The following is a 21,920-nucleotide window of genomic DNA, read 5'->3' on the forward strand; positions in this document are numbered from 1 at the left end:
CCCAGCTTTCCAATTTATCAAGATCCTTCTAAATTCTACTTCTGTCCTCCAGAGTGGTTACAATCCTTCCTAATTTTGTATCACCTATAGATTTGCACAGGATGCTCTCTTTTCTGGTATTCAAGTAATTAGATGCATTGAACAGTACCATACCCAAGACCAGCACATCAGACACCACTCAAAACCACCTGCTATTTGGACTTGGATCCATTTATAATTATCCTCTATTTATGACTACTAAGCTGGTTGTCTATTGATTTTGTAGTAATTTAATAATTTAGACCCAAGAGTGGGGGTAGGGTCTTGCCCCTTTAGGGCCGGGGACTCCATGTCTCTCAAGCACTGAGTCCTTGGCCCTGTTTCTGTCTGTCTCGCTCTCCTGCTGGGAGACAGAGTTCGCTCTTAGACCAGCTCCAGATTGACATGCCTCCGTGGCACTCTGGGACCTCCTATTCTCCCTTCTTTGTTCCATCCAGTCCACTGGTTCAAACTCAAACACAATAGAAGTGCACTGGCTGTAGCTCAAATCTAAACCCACTAATTGGCTACTAAAAACCTCCATTCATTCAGTGTCCCTGTTCCCTACCAGCCCTTAGCTCCTCTCTTGTTGTTCTCAGGCTTGGTGGGGTTCCTTCTGCAACAGCCATTTCACAGCAGAGATCTTTCCCCTTCAGCTTCTAGATCTGGGTTTACATGCCTCCCAGGCCCAGCCCTTTTCTGGTCAGTTGACCTCTTGGGCTGGCTGCAGGTGCTTCCTGATATAACTTACTGACTTAACTCTAGGGTAGCTTGCTGCTGGTAGACAGTGCTGCAATAGTATCTTGTCCCCATGCAGGGCTCTAGCCTATTGTACTACAGTGGAGCAGCTGCAGTAGGTGCTCATAGTAGATAGATCCCTGGGGACCTGCTGTCTGACAGCATATAATGAGCAGCCTTCCCCTCCTGAGGCTCTCCTGACTGCTCTTTCACCCTTATAATAAAATGAGCCCTAGGTTCCCTGTTACAGGTGCCATGAGTGCAGTTGAACCTCCCTTTGATTCCTGATCCACCCAAAGTTTAAAATAAACTGTCTAGCAGTGGCAGCAGCATTTCTGTTCAGGCAGAAGTGAGGGAGTCACTTGATTTCATGGCTCATTGTAATCTACCTAATTCCTTCTAAACTCTATATTCCACAGATATTAATGGCTCTCTCTCCTTTTTAAAGACAATAATGTTCCACTAATCATGCTATTCTTTCCTCTGCAATTCTGCTGTCTCTTAGGAGCTGCATTACTTGGTAGAATTATTTCAAAGCCCTGAAGGCTGCTTTTAACTCTATCTTAAAAAATATTCAAGTGTGGAAATAATTTTCAGTGAAATTATTGGATGCACTGTCAAGATGCTCTGTCAAGATGCTCAAGAAGGCTTGATTCAGTTTTATGAAACTAAAGGAGAGATGTAGACCTGCTTCTAATGACTACAGGACTAATGAAACTATATTGATTACTTTTGCTTGGTTTGTTCTATTTTTTTAATACGAAACATCTGATATATCAGACTAATGCATATTCTAAACATGCTTGTATTTGTTTTTGCTTTGATTTTAAATGGAATAATATAGCCTGAGGCCCCTAGCTTGTTAGTAAAGCTTCTGGTTTCTTTTACCTGAAGAAAAATATGTATTGTGTAATGTGCAATGATGCATTATACCATGTGCACCCCCCTTTTTCAGAATCCTAGATCTGTCCATGCTTGAATCTAAAAAGATAGACAACAACTGGTGTACAGATTTTGAACCCCTCAAAAAGTGTAATTCCTTTGTTTTGAAGCTTCATGCTCTACTTTTAGGGATAGGGACACTACTTTATTTTCAAGGATGCAACCAACTTGGGGCCCAAATTTTGAGCTCAAACTGAAATGTGGAATCAGGATATTGGCCTGGAAACTGAAGGTGTTAATTTCATAGCATAAGCACTAAAAAGCAAATGACTAAACAGCAACACATTGGTAATCTAAGTGGTGTATTTGTTAAACGTTATTGTTGTTTTTTCCTTAATGCTGAAGCTTGATTAATTTCACTGACTGGAATAACACTATCTTAATTCTTTTCTATGCTTTCTTTAGGTATCAGCATGGTTTTTCACAACCTTTACCGTCTCAGGGCTAAAGGACAAAATCCACTATGTAGAAAGCCTTCAACAGTTGTTCACAGACATACCCCCAGAACAAATCGATTTCCCCCCTTTTGTCCTTGAATATGATGCCAGGGTAAGTGGCTTCTGTTGGTTTATTCTCCCAAGCATAGCTGCCTTAAACCAATGCAGAGTAGAATGGATGAAAGTTGCCTTTTAAACGAGAAGTGAGGAGGATTGCTGTGGAGATTGGCTGCACTTTTGTGGAGTAACTTGCTTCATAAAAGTCTTGTCTACACCAGTTATTGAGCAGAAGGCTTGGCTTAGAAGCAGCCCCTTCTCGTAGTAGCAGCATTTCATATATTTTTTTGGTATGTAAAAAAAAGAAAGGACACCTACTCTTTGCCCAGCCAAGAGCTACTTCAGCAACTTTTCAGAGGGTCCAAGGACCTGACCAAATTTTTGTTAAGGTTAGAAGAATGTAGTTAACCTAATCAGCTAAATAGATGGAGATGCAGCTCTGAGATGGCAGGGTTGCAAACCTGAAGTTTCCAAGAGCTCACACCTATGGTACTGAAGCAGACGATCCTGCCTCTCTGACTTTGGTGCAGGCAAGTGGCTGGTGTCTCTGCCCTTGGGTCCTAGGCAGCCCTGTGTGTACAAATTTTAGAGGAAGTCGAGCTTTCCCCTACCCTTCCTCTGCTCTGCTCTTCTGGTCATCTCCTCACTGTCTGTTGCCTACAGAGCTGACATATGCCATAAACAGCTTTCTCCTGGCCTCCAAATCTATAGACACTAGGGCTGTGCAAAACAGCAATTTCATTTTGACTTCCATTTCACCGTTTTGATGGGACAGTGTTTTGTTTGGAAAGGCCTGTTCTGTCTTGTTTCATTGAAACAGTGCTGAAACAGCGAGACAGTTTCAACATTTTGCCCATAGGCTATAATGGGGAAGCTCAAAACTGCCAATAACAGAGGCGGGCAAAATACGGTCCTTGGATCAGATATAGCCCACCAGACCTTACTATCTGGCCAGTGGAAGCCCTAAAAATAATTTAGTAAATTAATATTAATTTGCCCCAGCTCCCCATTAAAGCTGATTGGAGCCAAGGGCAGTAGGACCCAGAGGGAGCCCTCAGTGGGCTTGAGCAGCCCAGCCCCCCACCCGGGGTTCCCTACTTTCCTGTGACACCTTGCTCCAGCACCACCCGCATGCCTGGACCACAGAGCATGCCACCGCATGTGTGCGCATGCGTGTCAGCAGGCATGGGGCAGTGTGTGTGCACCAGCAGGCACAGAGGCAGGGCGTGGTGTGCTGGCAGGTACAGAGCCAGGGGGTGCGTGTGTGTGTGCATGCCAGCAGACACAGAGCCGGGGGGGGGGGGGGGGGGGGGCAGTTTGTGTGTGTGTGCGCGCGCCGGCAGGCCTGGGGCCAGTGTGTGTGTGTGTGCGCATGCGTGCGTGCCGGCAGGCACGGCGGGGGGGGTGCCGGGAGGCGGGGGGGCTGTGTGCGCATGCCGGCAGGCACGGCGGGGGGTGGGGTGCCGGCAGGCACGGTGGGGGGGGATGTATGTGCGTGACGGCAGGGGGGTGGGGGTGCTGGCAGGCACGGTGGGGGGGAGGGGGGTGCCGGCAGGCATGGCGGTGGGGGGTGTGCATGTGTGGATAGGTAGTCCTCTGCATCTAAGGTGAGCAGAAATATGGACCTAAATGAGACACTGAGCCACACCTCTCCTGGACTTTGGCCTGAGGTCTGGGGGAAAAAGGGATAGAGATACAGATGATGCAGCTCTAACAGTTTCTCTGGTTTGTCTTCATCTTCAGTGTATCTATTAGGGCTATTTGAAATGTCACCAGCTGTTTCAGTTCAACTCATTTCGAGCTTGAAACAGTTAAATTGAAATGATACAAAGGGCTTTAAAATGGCCTTGAAAAGAAATGAGGGCACTCAAAACATTTCAAAAATTTTTTGAAACATTCTGAGTTTCGAAGCTGAAGCTGGACTTGCCTGCAGGGAAACAGAAAGTGAGGAGAGGAAGGAGGATGAGCAGGGGGAAGGACTGCTCTGATATTGACTGTGACTGTTTGGCTGCCTGAGATGCTGCTGATGCTACTGTGCTGTGTACTGTGTTGTCATTTAAAGTGGTGGACCAGGCTGAGGGTATAGGAGAGGAGGCGGCCTCACTGAGACACACTACCATGCCCAGCACCAGCGAGGGTATGTCTTAACACACGCACACACACACACACACACGCCAAGTCACACAAAGTCACATGTCACAAGTTTTGCTTGTCAGCAGCTGGAGGTGCAGTTTCCCAGAAACCCCTACACCTATTCTCCTTGAAACTTAGCAGGCTTCAAGCACTCAGAAGGGTATACCATCCCTGATGCTTTCATCCAAATCTGCCAAAAAAAGACAAAGTTATAGGCCGGGGTGGGCAATTATTTTGAGTGGAGTGGAGCTTACTGAGTTTTGGCAAGCTGTCAAGGGCCATGTGGGTAGACCCACCCCTTGACAGGTTCCCTGCCCCCTGGTCGCCATCTTGTGACCAGAAGTCCCACCCCCTAAACTTTGCCACCAAAGGTCCCTCCCCTTGCCCCCGGCAGTACTTTCAGTAAGGGGATTTACCACCTCAGAACCAGAAGAACACCAAATTATATTCTAAAAAGTGATCATCTACAACATTCATTAATTTGATTTCAAAAAATATTTTTGTCCTGATTTACATGTGTTTGTATAGTGTATGCAGAGATGACTGCACAATAGCTTAAAATGAAGTCTTATTCTTGTTTATTGTGGGGAGTTGTTCTAGGTTGTGGGGGCAGTGGATGTGTGGGTGTGGGTGGGTATGGGGGGAGGGTGGCTGGGGTTTGTGTATGGCAGTACAAGGGGTGACGGAGGTGCATGTGTATGGATGCAAAACTTACCCTACACACACACACACACACACACACACACACACACACACACACACACACACACACACACACACACACACACACACACACACACACACACACACACACACACACACACTCTCTCTCTCTCTCTCTCTCTCTCTCTCTCTCTCTCTCTCTCTCTCTCTCTCTCTCTCTCTCTCTCTCTCTCTCTCTCTCTCTCACTTACTTGCCGGAGGGGGGCCCAAGCTGCTAGGACTTTGGGGCCAGGGACCCAGGTCCACAGCTCCCTGCCCCCAACAGAAGGTAGCTGCAACAGGAGCATGGAGCCAGCTCCCCCACTGCTGCCTGCCTCCTGTTGACTCTGGCACGGATGGGGCTGGCTCCTGGTGGCTGCACACACTCCCAGGGGGCAAGGTGGACCCATGGTTCCCAGATCTGTGTGGGGAGGCTGTGGGCTCAAGCTCCTGCCCTGCTTCCCTCCCGCAGGGCTGCTGTAGCCCCCCCAGACACAACCCGGCATGGCGAGGAACAGTGGGGCCATGCCAGATCTCCTCGCCCCCCCGCCCCCCCGAGTCCTAGCAATGCACATCCTGCACTTGCTGCCCCTTTGAGTGGTGCAGCCCCGCACCGCTTCCCTCAGTGCAGCCCCATATACAGAAGTCATGTTGTTGGGGCAGCATGGAGCAAGCAACTGCTAGGGGATCCCCACGTTGTTCCTCTATCCCCAGCTGTGCCAGGTTGTAGGCAGGGGAGCAAGACGGCAATCTGCTGCCAGCAGGGCTGTGGGGGGCCTTTAATGGCAATCTGGCTCCCTGCTCCCTTCCCCACAACCTGGCATGGCTGGGAACAGAGGAGCCATGTGGGGATCTCCTAGCAGCTGCTGACTTCGCACTGCCCCGGGGACATGCCGCTTGTACGTAGGGCTGCACTGAGGGAAGCGGCACAGGGCTCCACTACTCAAAGTGGTGGCAGGCGCAAGGGCTGCGTTGCAGGATCCTGGTGCAGCCCTCTGTGTTCCCAGCTGCACCAGGTAACATCTGCGGGGCTACAGCGGCCCTGTGAGAGAGAAGCAGGGTGGCAGCTCAAGCCCACACCTGTCCCCCACACAGATCTGGGGACGCAGGTTCCCCCTACCTCCTGAGAGTGAACAACACAGAGTGCCTGGCTGGCTCCACATCTCCCTGATCCCAGCCAGCATCTCCATGTGCAGCTTCCCTTAAGGGCTGCTAGAGCCGCTTCAGTTTTATGTGCCCCCAGCCAGGCAGTCCAGCTGCGAGTGGAGAGATTTGGACCCAGCCAGGCACTCCGTGCATTTCCCTAACACCTTCCTGCTCACGGCCAGAGTGCCCGGCCAGGGACATGTGAAACCAAAGCGGTTCTAGCAGCCCTTAAGGGAAGCTGCACATGGAGGTGCCGGGTGGGCACTCTATGTATTTCCCCAACACCTCCCTGCTCCCTCAGTATGCAGCCAGCTTCCACCCCTGCCCTGCCCTGCAAACCCCCAACCCCCAACAAGCCCCACTTACAAGTTCACAGGCTCCAGGAGGAAGGCGAGTCTGACCTAAGCCTTGCAGTTGCCTAAAGGTTGCAGGCCCCTCCTCTGGGCAGGGTTGGAACTTTTCCACCCTTTTTACAATGGCTCTTGCAGGCTGGAAAACCATCGGTTTCTCTGTTAAAAGAGAAAATCCGCATTTTCTCTGATAAAACCAGGAAATGCATGGTTTTCTCCATTTTTCTGTGAGAAACTGAAAACCCAAATCCCTGGTTATCATATTCCACAGCCCTGGATTAATATTAAAGTATCTGCTGTCTGCTTTGCTCATTTACGTCAAGAGTACCGGCAAGTGTCTCACCTTCTTGCCAATGAAGTCCTTGGCTGAGTGAAGCTTGTGTGGAGAGGTTTTCAAGAATACTTGTTAAATCCTGCCTATATTCCCTTGGTTGCATGCCCACAAGAGCTTTGAGAGCACCTTGGTTTTGATAACTGCTTATTTCTTTTTCATTGCAGGAAAATGGGCCTTACTATTCTTCTTACCCCTCATCCCCTGATCTGTGATCTACAGTCCTACAATACTGCTGGTTTCCCATGGATCCAATGACCTGATGCCTGCCAGTACCATGTGTGTTTGTCCATGTACAGAATTCAGAGAGAGGTTTTTCTCCCCAGCTCTGGTATTTTTTTACTGATGAGATATTTTCAAGCACTTGAGCAATCAGAGAACTTTATGCCACTGTGAACTGTACAACTAATTCAGATCTATTTCTCTGGAAAAGTTGATTTCAGAATCACTAGGTGGATTTTATTTTCTTTTTTTGAGGTTGTTAACTTTTACTCCTGAATAGACTTTTTCTGGGAAATCCATCAGAGACACTTGATCCCATTTTTACCTGGTACTGAGAGTCTCCAACTCCAGTTACAGGATTCTGTTTTAGACTGGTCTGGAAAAAGGATGTAGCCTGACACTGCTGTTCACCATATGGTCTTGTACTTCAGATCCTATTATTTTTTCCCTTCTGTCAGTGCTGATGACCCTGCAAAAGTGTCTGGAATTGTCACTATCAGTGCTGCAGGCTGAACAGGGCAGTACTGCCAATCAAAGGCTGTGGCAGCAACATTTAGTACTGTAAATGCTGTGTGAGCTAGGAACCTATTGCAGTCCCTGTCTGTTGTTCCTGGACATTCTGACAGGTTAGGATGCCACTACTCTCCCAATAAGAATAAAGTTGAAAAACATCTACAGTTTTTCTTCCGTAATTCTTGGTATTTGCTTTCTCCCCCTCTCTCTCCTCCCTCTCTCCTTGGTACTGTAGCCAGTACCCTAATTATTCTCCTATGAATTGGAAAGAAGATTTAGTGATGCAGCTCTTATTTTCTTGAAAAGAGGTATAGAGGTTGAGAATCACCTCAACAAGTTCATGCCTCTTAGGTATGGAATGGAACCTAACTACCTGTTTCAAGGGTGGGAAGAACACTTTGGATACTAAAAATCATATTTCTGTCTTTTGGGGATCTCCGTGCTAGGAGATCCCAAGAACTGGTGGATCTTGATGATTCAACCATTTGCAGAATGTGTGAGAACATGACACTTACCTGTATTCATTAGGTTGTTTTGAGGGGGGAATATCTCTGTATTCACAGAACAGGTACACAGCAGCCACCTTCCTGTTCAGAGATGGTTGGTGAAGCTAGAACCCAGTATTGTTAGGATCATTACAGAACCTTTTCTGGGCCTTTCAGACCCTGGCTACACAACACAATTTCTGTTTGGCAGTCTGCAGTTTGCAAATTTAGGAGTGTAGCCTTTCACATGCCTACCTGTACCTCTTACTTATGCTGCAGACAGATTTCCAAAGTGTGTTTAAGGAGGGGAGGGGCTGTGCTGCACAGGAAAAATCTTACCTCAAGGGATGTTTCTTCTCCCTTGTCTAAACAAATCTTCTGAGCAGTGACCAAGCACTGACCCTGGGACAGATGTGTATTACTCCAGAATGCATTTATAGAGGTCTGTTTTGGAATTTTAGACGTGCTGCTCTGAATGGGAATTTACATATGCCATTGAGAGAAGAATCAGACTGCAAAGCATAAAATTATTCAGGGCAGTTCTTGCAAAGATTAAAACATGAGACCCCAAATCTCTTGTTGGGGAAAGGACTGCAGTGGTCTCCCTCCTGTGAGCAAATGCTTAGTGTTCAATGAAGGACAGGCTGCATACCTAGTTTCTTCCCTTCCCAACAATCTCTCTCTGGCTTACAACTACATATGGATCTTTTCCAGGATTTTTATATAGTTGGGCATTGATCAAGATAGTTGCTTATCTGGAACTTATTAGCATTAACATTTCATGTGCAATTTTAATTAATACTTTTAAAGGTATCCCCTTGCACCTCTGTTTCCAGTGTCAAAGCTGTTATAATAACACTAGAAGCCAAATACAGTTATACAGCACAAACAAGCAAGAGGTTTTCAAATATCTTGCAGCCTAAGATATCGTGTCCTTGCAGCCCATTCAGCCTTTTTTTTTTTTTTTTTGGCTTTTAAATTATTACTGAGGAAAAACAGTACTCTGATGTGTTGCAGGCACTCCAGTCTGTCTTTACTTCCTCCTAATAATACCTAGCTGCCTTGATAACCATAAACAAATTTTCCATGTCTCCAAATGACTTGTGTATCTTTCTACCCCAGCTAGCCATTTGCTGTTTTCACACATTTGTCTCTTTCAAGCATGGCTTTTTCAAAACAGTTTGTCTCTGCTTTTCATCAGCTGTTGTGGAAACAACACTTTTGCTTCATCAAGTTAACATTTCTTCTTGCCCCCTGACCCTGCAGGTGGCTTGAGGCCATAAAACCTTACAAACAGAATGCAGAGCTGTATCTCAACATTTTTCAAATTCTTGTCCAGTAATTAAGAAATGACTTGGCTACATCTAACTCAAATCTCTCCCCAGAGCAGCTGGCTAGCAGAAAAGAAACCTTGACAATTTCCACCTATTGTGCATTTTAAAATACATTTTAAATTGTGTTCTGTAAACCTGCACACTCAATAGCAAACTGAGTCTAAACTATGCAGCCAGGACCATACATTCTGCAGCAGGCTAAATGGGAACTCTCAAAGGTTTTTTGTTTTTTTTAAACTTACACTTTCCAACAAAAATTCTATAGTGAAGCACTTGTGGTATCACTTTGGTGCCAAACTTTATTTTATGCTCCCCGTTAAGTATAAATGTTTGCATGCAAAAATGTATTGTAGGATGCATCTGAGGCTAAACTGGAAGTTAATATAAACTCAGCACGGAGTAGATGGCATGTTTGATACCTAGGTAGGATTGTTGGAGAAGCAGCATAGGATTATAGGCTGAGTATATTAGTGTTTGATAATCTTATCAAGAGTGAAAGTAGTTCAAGGCTGACTGTCCTACTAAGACTGCTAAGGTAATTCATGCCTCTCTAAATCAATATCAGAATTTCTACAGACTGAGGTTTATCTACATAACTAAATTTACCAGCTTGGTTTTCCTGCTATAGTTATATTGGTATAACTCCTTGTGTATAACAGTAAATTTCCTTTATAGACAAGCCCTTAGACAACATCTTATTAAATACAATTGTGAATGTGGACCGAGTCGGAGCTGAAATGAATTGTTACCTCTGCTGGATTTAATTGTGTGCGCTTAGCAGTGTGCAACAGAACATATTCTTATGTGTGAACAGGGGAACCACTCGGGCAAGGAGAACCAAAATGTGTTTAGTATGCTTAATTTATTGAGTCATAGAAACATAGGCTGGGAAGAAGTCATTTAGTAATCCATCCTAGGAAAAGGATCATGTGTTACCTCTAGACTAGAGATGCTCAACCTTTTGGCCTCATGGCTCAGATGTATGGGATGGGGCCAGTTGAAGGGCTAGATCGAGCCCTACATGCTGGGATCAGGCCCTGAACCACCCGTCCTGCCAGGATTGGTCCCTGGGAGCTCAGCTGGGAAATGGTGTCAGGCAATAGGACAGGGGTGGGCAAAATATGGCCCACAGGCTGGATCCGGTCCACTAGGCCATTCTATCCGGCCCATGGGGCCCCTGAAAAAATTAGAAAATATATACTTATCTGCTTCTGGCTGCCTGTCAAAGATGACAGGATTCAGGGGCAGTAGGACCCAGAGGAAGCCAGAAGGACTCACCAGCAAGGCCAGCCCAGCCCTGCCCTGCCCTGCCCTACCCTAGCCCCGTCCCCGAACCAGAAGTTTCCACCTGCCGCAGCTTTTACTGCTTCCCAGCATGTTTCTGTCTGCTTCAGCACCACATGGCCTGGGGCTGCATCACCAGACCATGGGAGCACAGGGCCATACAGGCAGTACAGGGCCAGGAGCGGGAGGGTGCATGTGTGTGCGCACACTCATCCCTGCAATGAGGGGGAGAGAGAAAGCAATGAGTGAGAGACTGTGTGTGTGTGTGTGTGTGTGTGTGTGTAAGAGACTGTGTGTTCATAGGGTGAATCGCACATGCACACCCCACCATACACCTGCACCCACACCCCCTCGCACTGCCATACATGCAGACCCTCGCTCACCCCAGCCACCTTCCCCTCACACAGCCTCCCACAAACCCCATACCCACCCATGCCCCATATATCCACACACACCCCCACATGCTCTCTCAACCCACACCCACCCCCATACCTATACCCACCCCCAATGGTGCCCAACCCCCCCACAATATACAAGTGTAAGACTTCATTTTAAGTTATTGTGCAATCACCTCTGTGTACAATACACAAATGCATGTAAATCAGGACAAAATTACTGAATATAGTAGATGTTCAATTTTTAGAATACAATTTAGTATTTTTCTGGTTCTGAGATGGCAAAACCCTTTGCTGAAAGGAGTACAGGCAAGCCCCGCTTAGCGCTATTAATTGGTTCCTGAAAAAGAGAGCATTAAGCAAAACGACCAGTAAGTGAAACGGGAAGTATCTGACAACCCAAGATGGTGACTGTGAGTGTTATAACGAAACTTGCTGAATGCTACGTGAAATCAGTATCAATTTAAAATGAGCACCATAGTGAAATAGCACTAAGCAAAACAATATTAAGCAGGGGTTACCTGTATTTCTGGGGGCAAGGGAAAGGACTTCTAGTGGCAAAGGTAGGGGGTTAGGAGGCAGGCCTTCCAACCACAAGATGGTGACCGGGGGTGTGGCACCTGTCAAGGGGCGGGGCTACCAATGTGACCCTAGACAGCTTGCCAAAACTCAGTAAGTGGCCCTCCCTCCAAAATATTTGCCCACCCCTGCAGTAAGCCCTACTAAGGAGGTTTTTTTCCCTACATGTAAATGTATGGGAATTATAAGCACTAGATGAAGCATGCAGACCATTCTTCCTTGCTATAAAAGGCCACACCAGGGAGATACGGACTGACCATTCCACTGCCAGGTGTTACTTGAACTAGCAAGATGGGGGCAGATCAATTACATTATGTCAATAGGCAGTCCATTTACTGGATCTTTGTATGCAGGACCAAATCACACTGAAGGCTTCTTGCCTACTAACAAAGTAAGTGGGTTTCCTCAGCAGAACCACTTGTGTCAGGCTACAAGTTTTTCCTACAAAATAAAGTAGCTTCCAGTGTAATATGCAGATGACTATGCTACAGCTCCCTTTGCCCTTTATCAGAGAGAATGGACAGAACAGAAGGAAAAAGGATGAGGCCCAGCTGAAGTTGTATTGAACACCAAAACAGTAGTCCCTGTTCAGGTAAACGAATGGGCTACAGTTACAGCAAACCAAGCAACAGGACCTTACCTTCTGCTAGGAGCTCCAGCAAGGGCATGCTGGCCATGGTATGCCTTCTTTCCCTTAGGTTCCAACTCCTTACTAAATTCCTACTTTTATGTAATCATATAAACATGATGGGTGCATCTACACAAGATGCTCTACTGTGAAGTAGCTTATTTTAACCACATAGTAAGCGTGTGCATCTATACATGCACATGCTTACCGTGCAGTAAACTTAGCTACTCATGAGTAAATTTGCTACCTGAAATACAAGAAGCAAATTTACTCATCAGTAGTTACCGTATAGTAACACGTGTAGAGGCCAGCCAGGAGCAGATTTGTTTCTGGTCAGCTCTGCAACTAAGGGGCCAGCCTGAGCTCAGCCTTAGGGCTGGGAGCCTCGCTGGTTCCAGGGCTTGGCCACATCTATGGCAGCCCAGACCCTTTAAAAGCTTGCAGGCAGTTTGAGCCCTGTGGCACAACAGCAGGGAGCCTGGGAGGACTCTTGGTCTCTGCTGCCCCTGCACAGGCGCGAGCTACCTGCGTCAGCTTGCCTGCACCCTGGTTCTACTGCCTGGCACCACAGTGCTGCACAGCTACCAGGCCTGTGCCATTCAGCCCTACAGGCTGCTGCAGGCTCCTGCCAGCACCTGGGCCCAGCTGCAGCCATCTCCTGGCCACAAAGACCAGCACCAGCTGCCTGCAGCCAACACCCAACAGCCTGCTGAGACTCTTCAGGTGCTGCAGGGCATTGCCTCGCTGCATGGCTCCTAGTCCTGCGCCATGCCCCTGTGCTGGGTGCTGCAATGGCGTCACTGTCGGCTCTGTCTCCAGGTTTTTCCCCAGGGCGTGGCAACCTCTTATTTCTTTGATCTTTGATAATCTTTCATTCTCCTGGGAAGGAAGAGTGAAATGCATTGAGACACTCTTTGCACTTTTATTGCAATACATACATCCTTAATGCCCAGTCTAAGCCGAGTACCTGAAGCTTCCTTTCTTACCTTGCTGTGCTGCTTGTTGCTTTGGTGAAGCTATTCCAGTGTGACCAATTTATATTCTAGGGCAGGATAATGATCTATTTGTTTTACTACACTATGCTGTTCCAGTTGCTGCTAATGTTTCTTTCACCTTTTTTACAAATATGTTTATACTACTGGTAGTGAGTGACTCAACGCTGAGGAGGGTGGTCATTGGCCTTGGAATTTGTAATCACTACCACAGTCCTGGAGCAATGTTTCTCCAAGGTCACACATGATGTTCTTTAGCTCAGAGCAAAGCAACGTGAGCCAGTGGGAAGGATACATGCTTCCAAAACTGGGTATGTATGTTAATGTTGGCTACTGTGGGTATGTCCGTGCTGCAGTCACTGCTGAGATGGAAGCTTTTGCAGACATATCTGAGCAGAGTACTGCCAGTAGTGCAGCTAAAGCTGTCCAGAGCTCAGTACAGACTGCACAACCTATGCAGGAAGCTGGATAAATATCTAAGCAGTTAGCCTACACTGAGCTTTCATGCTGGTGGAGCTGGACTGGCAGCAGCAGCTGAGCTAGCTGGTTTGAAGCTAATTCAGGTAGGTCTACATTTGTAGTGACTGCAATGTCAACATGCCCAGTACAGCACAATGTCCAGGGAGTAGGGACAACAACCATGCTCAAGAATGAGCTGGAATTATTTTTAAAAACCCAAATGAATTTTAAGTGGCCAGCCCCAACACTGGTATCTTGCTATGCGTTCTCCGCTCTGCTGCCTTAATTACTGGACCAAACATCAACCAAAAATCACTTGGGGATGCCAAACAGGAGTGAACAGGCACATCTGGCTAATGCAGGGGTATTCTTCTTTGGGTGCCTACTGCCAGGACATGATGCTTGCTGGCTCTGATAATCCCTTCCAGGACAGTCCATGGGAGTGAAAGGAACCCCATGTGGATGAGAATAGAGGAAAAGCTCCCAAGTGACCCTGAGGGTCAGGCTTGTTTTAGAGTAACATATCAACAACCTTGAAACACAGCACTGTTTAGTCTAGTCTCATTGCTGTGTCTCCGGTTTGGTGGTCAGTTCCCTTGGTCACTGAATCTCAGGTATTTTATATTATGAAGCTGTTAGACAGTGACTCGGCTGAAAGACAAGGCGTGTCATTAACATCAGTCCCAGCTCACTAAGACACTGAAAAGATTGTTCTAGACCAGGGGTGTGCAACCTTTTTGAATGTGGGGCTGGATCACGAACTTTTTATCACCCAGTGGGCCAGCGAGCCATATTCAAAGACCTCACAGGGTCACAGGAAGTGGCATCACATCAGGAAGTGACATCATGTGACCTTTGACACCAATGAAGTTGCAGGATGTGACAATGATGTCATTGGTTTCAGCTCAGGGCTTGCTCTGAGTGGGGTAGGGCCTGCAGCTCCCACCACCCCAACTGCAGGTGCCCATGCTGAGCAGCGCTGTAGCTGCAGGGGCTCTGCAGCTCTGCAGACTGAACAGGGGGACCCCAGAGGAGCCCTGGTTCATCAGTGATTCACCCAAAGGCAGAGAGAGGCCCTTGCCTCCTGTCTTCATTCCTGCAACATGTCATACCAGTCCAGCACGTTCAGTATATCTCCCAATTAAAAAAGATGCCGGCTCCAAATTTGAACCAACTGCTTGTCTCCTCCTCCCGAACAAGGACAGTTCCCTCTTCCCTTTCACAGCCCCCTTCTAAGTACCCAGTTCCCAAGGGCCAAGAGAGGAGCAGGGAGAGAGCATCTCCCCCTTCCCCACAGGCAGGGAGAGGATCTCCTTTCATTTAATTCTAGCCCTTCCTCTGCCTGTTCCTGGCCCTGGCCTGCTGTTCTTTCCCCAAAACTACTACCTCCTTCCCTCTGATTCGGAGCATCTCCCCAACAGTCCCCTGACCCTTGATGCTGCCTTGTTTCCAGCCCCACTCCTGCTTGCCTCTCTCTGCTGTTGAGAGTGGGGCAGTACCAACAAGGGGGAAATGCAGAAGGGGATGGAGGTATGGCAGGAGGGGGCTGAAGTAACATCTGTAAAGTTCCCACACAGAGCTGGGTGCACCTTGGGACTGCGCAGTTGCCAGAGCTGGGCTGGGCGGAAGGCAGGAGGAGCCCAGCCCAAAGGGGACAAATGCAGCCTCTGGGCCAGACTCCTCCTGCCTAGCCCGGCTCCGGCAACCGCATGCCCCGCAGCCCTGGCCCAGCCCTGAGGTGCCTCCAGCTCCCTGCGGGAACTAATATTGCTTGGTTCTTCCATAACAGTTTGCTTCTCTAAAGCACTGGCTAGACAGTGATAGATGAACCCTCCTTATCCCCAAAAGAAACAGAAATTGTATGTGGTTGCTCATCACTGACATGGGGGCAAATGTCTGAAGTGATGTCACTCATTGATCCTTGCTCTCTCTGGTCTACAAAAAATTGGACTGTGGAATATATCAGCAGCTTCCTATCTCTGTGGCCATGGCCCCTGTGTTGATTTCAACACTGATTCCAGTTAGTAGAGTTTCTCATTATAGTCACAGATACAGAGCTCTTCTCTGTAATGGGCAAGGATGATCTCCAAACCTAGAACTTCTCTCTCCTGCAACAACCACTAATGAGTGAAAAAAAAATACAGCTTTTCTCTCATCCCCTCTCCATGGCACTAGTGACAGGGAATATAGATCAGTTCTTTTTTATAGTATCTTTGTCAGGGATCTAGAGCTGGTAAAAAACATGATGTGAATGTGTGGCTCTGTGGAGTACTAAAGGGAGCAGTTCTGGCACAGACTGCTAGTATTTCATAGGTCTAGTTCCTAGATAGCTCATAGATCACAGCACATACAGCAGATCATGGAGTATGCACAGCACTGTGGTGCATGAGAACTTGGACCACACATCCTAGAACTACTGTAGGAGAAGTGGAAGTTGAAGTGGGGGAGTTAAAAGGAATCATAAAACCCAACACCTTTGTAATAAACATGCATTTATAGAGTGAGTCTCTGCTCAGCGCTCCCTGGTGCTCTAGGTGGCCACCAGGCTTCGTTGCATTCTCCTTTGTCTGGCAGGGGCTGGATGTCCTAGAAAACAGGATCCTCATTCTTTATTTAGGTTTCCTGGTCTCAGACCTGGGATGCTGCAAAGCTTCTTTGCACTCAGCAGCTGGGCTCTGGGATGGCCCCAGTTCAGGCAAGCTAATGTTTCAAAACAGAAAAAAAATCACCTAGTTGGATGCTATTTAGAGTTCTAAGAACACCATATTTAGCAGGAAGAAGAGGAGCGGATGCTACTTGAATCTGGGTGAGACTGACCTGAGGAGCTAGCCTAGACATTGCCTTTGCACAGACCCCATTCTTCAGAGTAGCACACAGCTACGAGGTCCTGTCTGACCAGCTCTCCTCTCCAGCTGTCCCTTGCAACAAACCTGGCATTTGTCAGTCAGGTTAAAATAAAGTAATTCCCTGTAGCTGAAGCTGAATGCAGATGTTTCATCTTCACTATGGCTTAGGCCGCCATGAGTATGTTTAGACCCTTCCAGAAGCCCCCGTCCATATCTGAAATCACTTTAAGGCTTTGGTTCTAATTTTCAAAGCCATTAATGGGTCAAGCCCTAGCTACAATAAAGGCAGAACTTTGGCTCACAGACAAAGTTCAGGGAAAGCATGCGAGAGCCAGGGATGGGGCATTCTCAGTCAAAGGAATCCTAAAATAAACTGAGGCAACCTGGAGGCAGGTCCTCCAGAGAGATGCTTTGGTATTTGGCCAGAGCATCTCTATGGTGCTTTTGCTGCCTCTGTACATGGGGCACACTCCCTTAGTGTGCTAGGGTAAGCAGAAGTGGGGCAAGGCTGCGGCATGACTGGGACCTGGGTGCTGCCCCAGGTAACTTATCAGGGATATGGGGGTGGGGAGGTTTATGGGTGTGGAGTGTGTGGGTCAGTGTGAGGGGTGTAAAGAGTGATGGGAGGATGTAGGAAGGATGGGGGGGTTGTGTGGATTTGTGGGGGGGCTTGAGCAGGGGCTGCCACATACCTGCCCCCCAGCTGCCTCCTGCAGCAGCGCAGCACTGCCTGATGTGGGCTCTGTACATGCTGAATGGACCCAGCCCAGCCTGGCCCAGCCCACTAGCGCATGGCTTTGGGCAGGACTGGGAAAGCCATGTGCTAGTGGGGCAGGGCGGGGTGGGCTGGGTTGGGTTGGGTCAATTCAGCATGTACAGAGTCCATATTAGGCAGCACCGTGCCATTGCAGGCTGCATGGCCCACAGCTCACCTGCAGCAGCAGCAGTCCTTGGGGCACTTGGGGCCTCCTGGCACAGCCCCACCAAGCAGCACAGGGCAGTGCGGTGCAGCACGGCTTGGCCTTGGTTGCCTAGCACCTGGCACTGCCTGTGCCATATCATACAAGCCCAGCCTGGCTCAGCACAGTGCCATGTGCCTTTGGGCAGTTCCAGGCTGCTCAGGCTGTCACCTGGGGCCTTGGGCCACTTGTAGGGACCACCTGTTGTGCATGGAAGCAGCCTGGCCCAATGGTGCATGGGGCCCATGCATGCAGGACCTGGCCTGGGTGACATCCTGAGAAGGCTGGAGCTGCCCAAAGGGCCCGTGCAATATGGCACAGGCAGCACAGGTGCCAGGTGGCCAGGGCCAAACAAAGCTGCACCGCATTGCCCTGTGCTGCGTGGGGGGGCTATGCCAGGAGGCCCCAAGTGCCCCAATGGCCGCTGCTGCTGCAGGCGAGTTGTGGGCTGTACGGGGAGGCTGGAGCCATGCAAGGGGGCAGATGAGCCCTGCACAGGGTGGGCAGAGGACCCACCCCTTCCAAGCTGCACCCCCATGGTCTCCTGCACCCTCACAGCCCCCTGCCTCCAGCTTCCCCCACCCCCAACTTACCTGGAACGGAGCCTGGGTCCAGATCACTGCAGCCTGCATTTCTGTTTGCTCTGCACAGGCAGACAGTGTGCTGCAGCATCAGGGCAAGGAACAGGCATAGAGACACCCTGGCTGGCTACCAAAACATCTCTTTGAAGGACCCAAGCCTCTGGTTGCCTCAGGGCATAGTCCTGGACCATGTCCTGCCCTGCCTTTTTTTTTTTTTTTTTCCGGGGGGGGGCGGGAAAAACAGCTGATACCTGGATATCTACGTATCAAATTTGGAGCCCGTGCTGCAAATGTGCTGTGCGGGGAATGGTTTTTGTTCCCGGCATGCCTCTTGCCACATCTCAAACTGCTTTGAGATGCAGCAAGAGGCACCTGTAGCTTCATCTAGATGTGCCCCAAGAGGTTGTGGGGGAGAGGGAGCAGGGTGTGTGCAGACAACATCTACATCAACCCAACCAGTGCCTCTTTCCCAGTCAAAGTTGCCCATGTTTTGGTCAGTACTAGTGTCCTATGGGCAGCAGAAGGGAGGCTGAGGCAACTTTATACTATTGCAGCTGTGACCAAGCAAACATCCTGCTGTCTGGGCCCTTTCCCCAGGTCTACTGAGGAACCTTGGGGTGGCTCAGGTCCACTTGATAGAGCTGTATCACTATCGGCATTCACTGTCCCCTTCTTTGGCAGCCTCAACATAGAGGCTAAGGACTGAGTGGGCCACCAAGCTCAAACCCACATCCTGTTCCACGTTACCCAACTGTGGGGGGGAAGCCTACTCCACTGCCCTGAAGCATCTACACCAATCCATGGACTCTCAAAGACCATAATCTTTCATCATACTGAGGGCTGAGTGCATTGTTGAGGCCCATCTCTGCCAGGCATAACAGAGCTGGGTAGGGTTTGCAAAGGAGGGAAGGGGATAGTTTTCTGACTGGCAGCCCCAGCCTTAGGGGAGTTCAAACTGCAAGCTGACAGTTGTGCTTGTGACGCCACCTGCAAACTGGACACGACTCATCTGCAGCCATGGTCTTTTACCCTGGGGACACAGACAGGGAAGTGACATGCAAGTGGGCTGCTCTGGCTCAGCAGTGGGGAAGAGATCCATATACCATCCAACTGTTCTTGGAGCAGTGGAGAGGGGCAGCAACCTTCAGAAGGACTCTCCCTCCCATATTGCAATACGGCTGCCCTGTACAAGAGTTAGGACTGAACTAGTTCCTCAAACACTGGTGAATAGAAGGCTAAGAGGAGAAATGCAAGCCACAGCAACTAAAACACCTGGGTTCATGTTCGTTTCTCTCCTGCATCACAGGAAACCTTAAGTTTCTATATTTGAGCATTGATTATGAGCTGTTTGTGGCAGAGAAGTTCAGTTATATATTTGCTTGTGAAGTTGGATTGAATTCACACACCCCTATTTATGGAAAGTGGCATCCTTAGGGTGCCAAAAAGATCTTCTACCTGTTTGAGCATTGGTTTCAGGGTAGGAAATTTATCCTCACTGCCAGTACATGAAATAGGCACATCAGCCCCACACATCCTCTGTACCTGACCCTTGTTTAAATGTGTGAGTGAAGCCTGTGGTACCAGGAGGGAGAAACTGGACACAATTTTCATGTGGAAGTCATCCACCTGGCTCTGCCAGTGCACAGTAAGGTGACATGTAGCAACCTCTGTTAGTCCAGTCCTGGCCACCCTATCAGTGAAGCATCTTAGTTTTGAACAACACCATCACCCCAGGACCAATGCACCTTGTACCCAGCCTGCAGCACTCTGTTCCCCTACACTCATGCATGAATAGTCAAATATTCCTGACATGGTAAAGCATCTCTGCTAAAACAGGAGACAAGTCTTGTTCCAAAACACCTCCACTATGCTGCACATGGATTTCTTAATGCATGCATGCACACACCATGGATTTAGCAAGGCCAGGTAGCTAGATGACAATTTGTGGAGTGTCAAATGACAAACAGCACCAGTAGCATAACCGGGCGGCGGGGGGGGAAGAGTAACTGAGACAGCTGCCCTGGGGCCACCTTTAGGTGGGGAAAGAGGAAGGCACAAAAACAGGAGCAGCTGATAGCACTGCCACAATCCACACTGTGGCAGCCTGGCACTGCCTTGTACATCATGGCTACCCTAGGTGCGAAACTGCCCTGCTACACCAATCGCCATGCTCATTTCACTGCTGCTTTCGCAAGTCTAGCCTGCTAGAGGGAAAGTATCTTCCTGGTTCTACATCTCATTAATTTTGATCCCATCATGACTGCTAGCTTTTTTGAAAGCCAGCAGTCCATTATACCTTAAACCAGCTGGTAGGGAGCAAGCTTTTTGGCAGGCATGCCACAAATTAGCCCCACACCCTCCCTAAGCACCACTCCCATCCCATTTTCTTACCCAGTCTGCTGCTCAGCTCTGTTCCCTGCACTGTGGTCCCTAACCAAGCTGCTGGTCTGCTTTCTGTTCCCTGCCCCATCTGCCACTGTGCAGTCTGTCCCCTCCCCCAGTCTGCAGCAAGCCACCCATACAGAGGCTCCTGCTACTGCAGGTTGGCCTTCTCTGCTTTAAAACCAAGAAAGCAACTGCTGAGTTGCAGAAGCCATATGATGCAACATTGCATTTAACATAGAGAGGAAAGTCTGATGACTTTGTAGGATTTATCCAAGACCTGATGCTATACAGAACAGCCTGCCTTTGATGAGGGTCACTAATCTGTACGTCCAAGGCTTGATAGAAGCTGGATCATGCCACTCTGCCATGGTGAGCAGCATTTAAGAAAGCTGGGCAGCAGACCCTCTGCCAATGAGCTGGTGTGACCAAGAGATAGTAAATTCCATCCTATGAAGAGGTAGTAGCACAGTTCAGTAAGTGTAGTAGACAGGCATCCATGAGCTTGGGGAAAGGACATATGAGTGACCCTCTAGTGGGAAAAAAATCTCACTCTGCCTCTGTGGGTCCATCTATGTGCACTATTAATTTGAAGTTTGCATACTGTGCGGTAACAATACTGCTCAGTAAGCCTAATGCAGAGCACATCTACACATGCTCCCTCTTGGGAGCAGATTTGCTCCTGCCCTGCTCTGCCCCCCTGTAGCAACCAGGGGGACCTCCTGGGCTGGCACGGAGCACGGGGTCCATCCCCATGCACATGGGTTGAGGAGACAGCTCTCTCCTGGCCCCATGCACATGGGGGCAAGCCCTGTGTCCAGCAAGACTTCCCCACGCAGCCTGGGACTGGCTGGGACCCGAGTTTCCCACACAGCCATTTCCCTGTCATGGCCCCTTCCCCAACAATTATTTCCAAGCCTCATACCCTGATTGGCCAATTGGCGGTACAAGGCTAGGAAACAACTGCAGGGGAGGGGCATGTCCTCCCCCCACCCCCAATTCACTGCTGGGTTAGCTAACAGTGAGCCCCCAGCTGGGCAGGGATTCCCCACTCAGCCAGGGGCACCTGGGAGCTGTCCCACCAGTGGGGCAGCTAGCACCCAGCTCAGTTAGGATTCCCCTCCCAGCCTGGGGCTCACTGCTAGCAAGTTTGCTCCTGAGCAGCATTTACACAAGCCTTATTGCACACTAATACACAGTTAATTTAGTACCTGTATTTACAGAGATTGTTTTGTCAGCTCCAGAAAAACTCAGATACCACAGAGGGGCTGCAGATTATATTCCACTTATTGGACACCTAAGTGGTTTTAGGCACTTGCACATAATTCAATTCCATTTTGTTCAAATCCATGAAAAATCCATTACTGCAACAATTTTTGTATTTCTCATCTTACCCCTAAGTTTGAG

General features: G+C 48.7%; 1 protein-coding gene across 8 annotated transcripts in view; it reads left to right on the forward strand.

Moving 5' to 3' along the window:
* GDAP2 (ganglioside induced differentiation associated protein 2) overlaps positions 1 to 7,749 on the forward strand; it is a 36,634-nt gene extending 28,885 nt beyond the window's left edge. For 6 of the 8 annotated variants that reach the window (XM_090053759.1, XM_090053765.1, XM_090053783.1 and 3 more), the window contains 2 exons: positions 2,104 to 2,247; positions 7,022 to 7,749. In XM_090053759.1, coding sequence (XP_089909885.1) covers positions 2,104 to 2,247; positions 7,022 to 7,069 — 192 coding nt within the window. In that variant the 3' untranslated portion in view covers positions 7,070 to 7,749. Of the gene's footprint in view, positions 1 to 2,103; positions 2,248 to 4,254; positions 4,330 to 7,021 lie in introns of all 8 variants that reach the window. The other 2 variants (XR_016443184.1, XM_090053801.1) reach the window with 2 other exon arrangements.
* The last annotated feature ends 14,171 nt before the right edge of the window (positions 7,750 to 21,920 follow it).

This window comes from Crocodylus siamensis, chromosome 1 (assembly GCF_052110815.1).
Source record: "Crocodylus siamensis isolate JL-2025a chromosome 1, ASM5211081v1, whole genome shotgun sequence".
NCBI lineage: Eukaryota > Metazoa > Chordata > Crocodylia > Crocodylidae > Crocodylus > Crocodylus siamensis.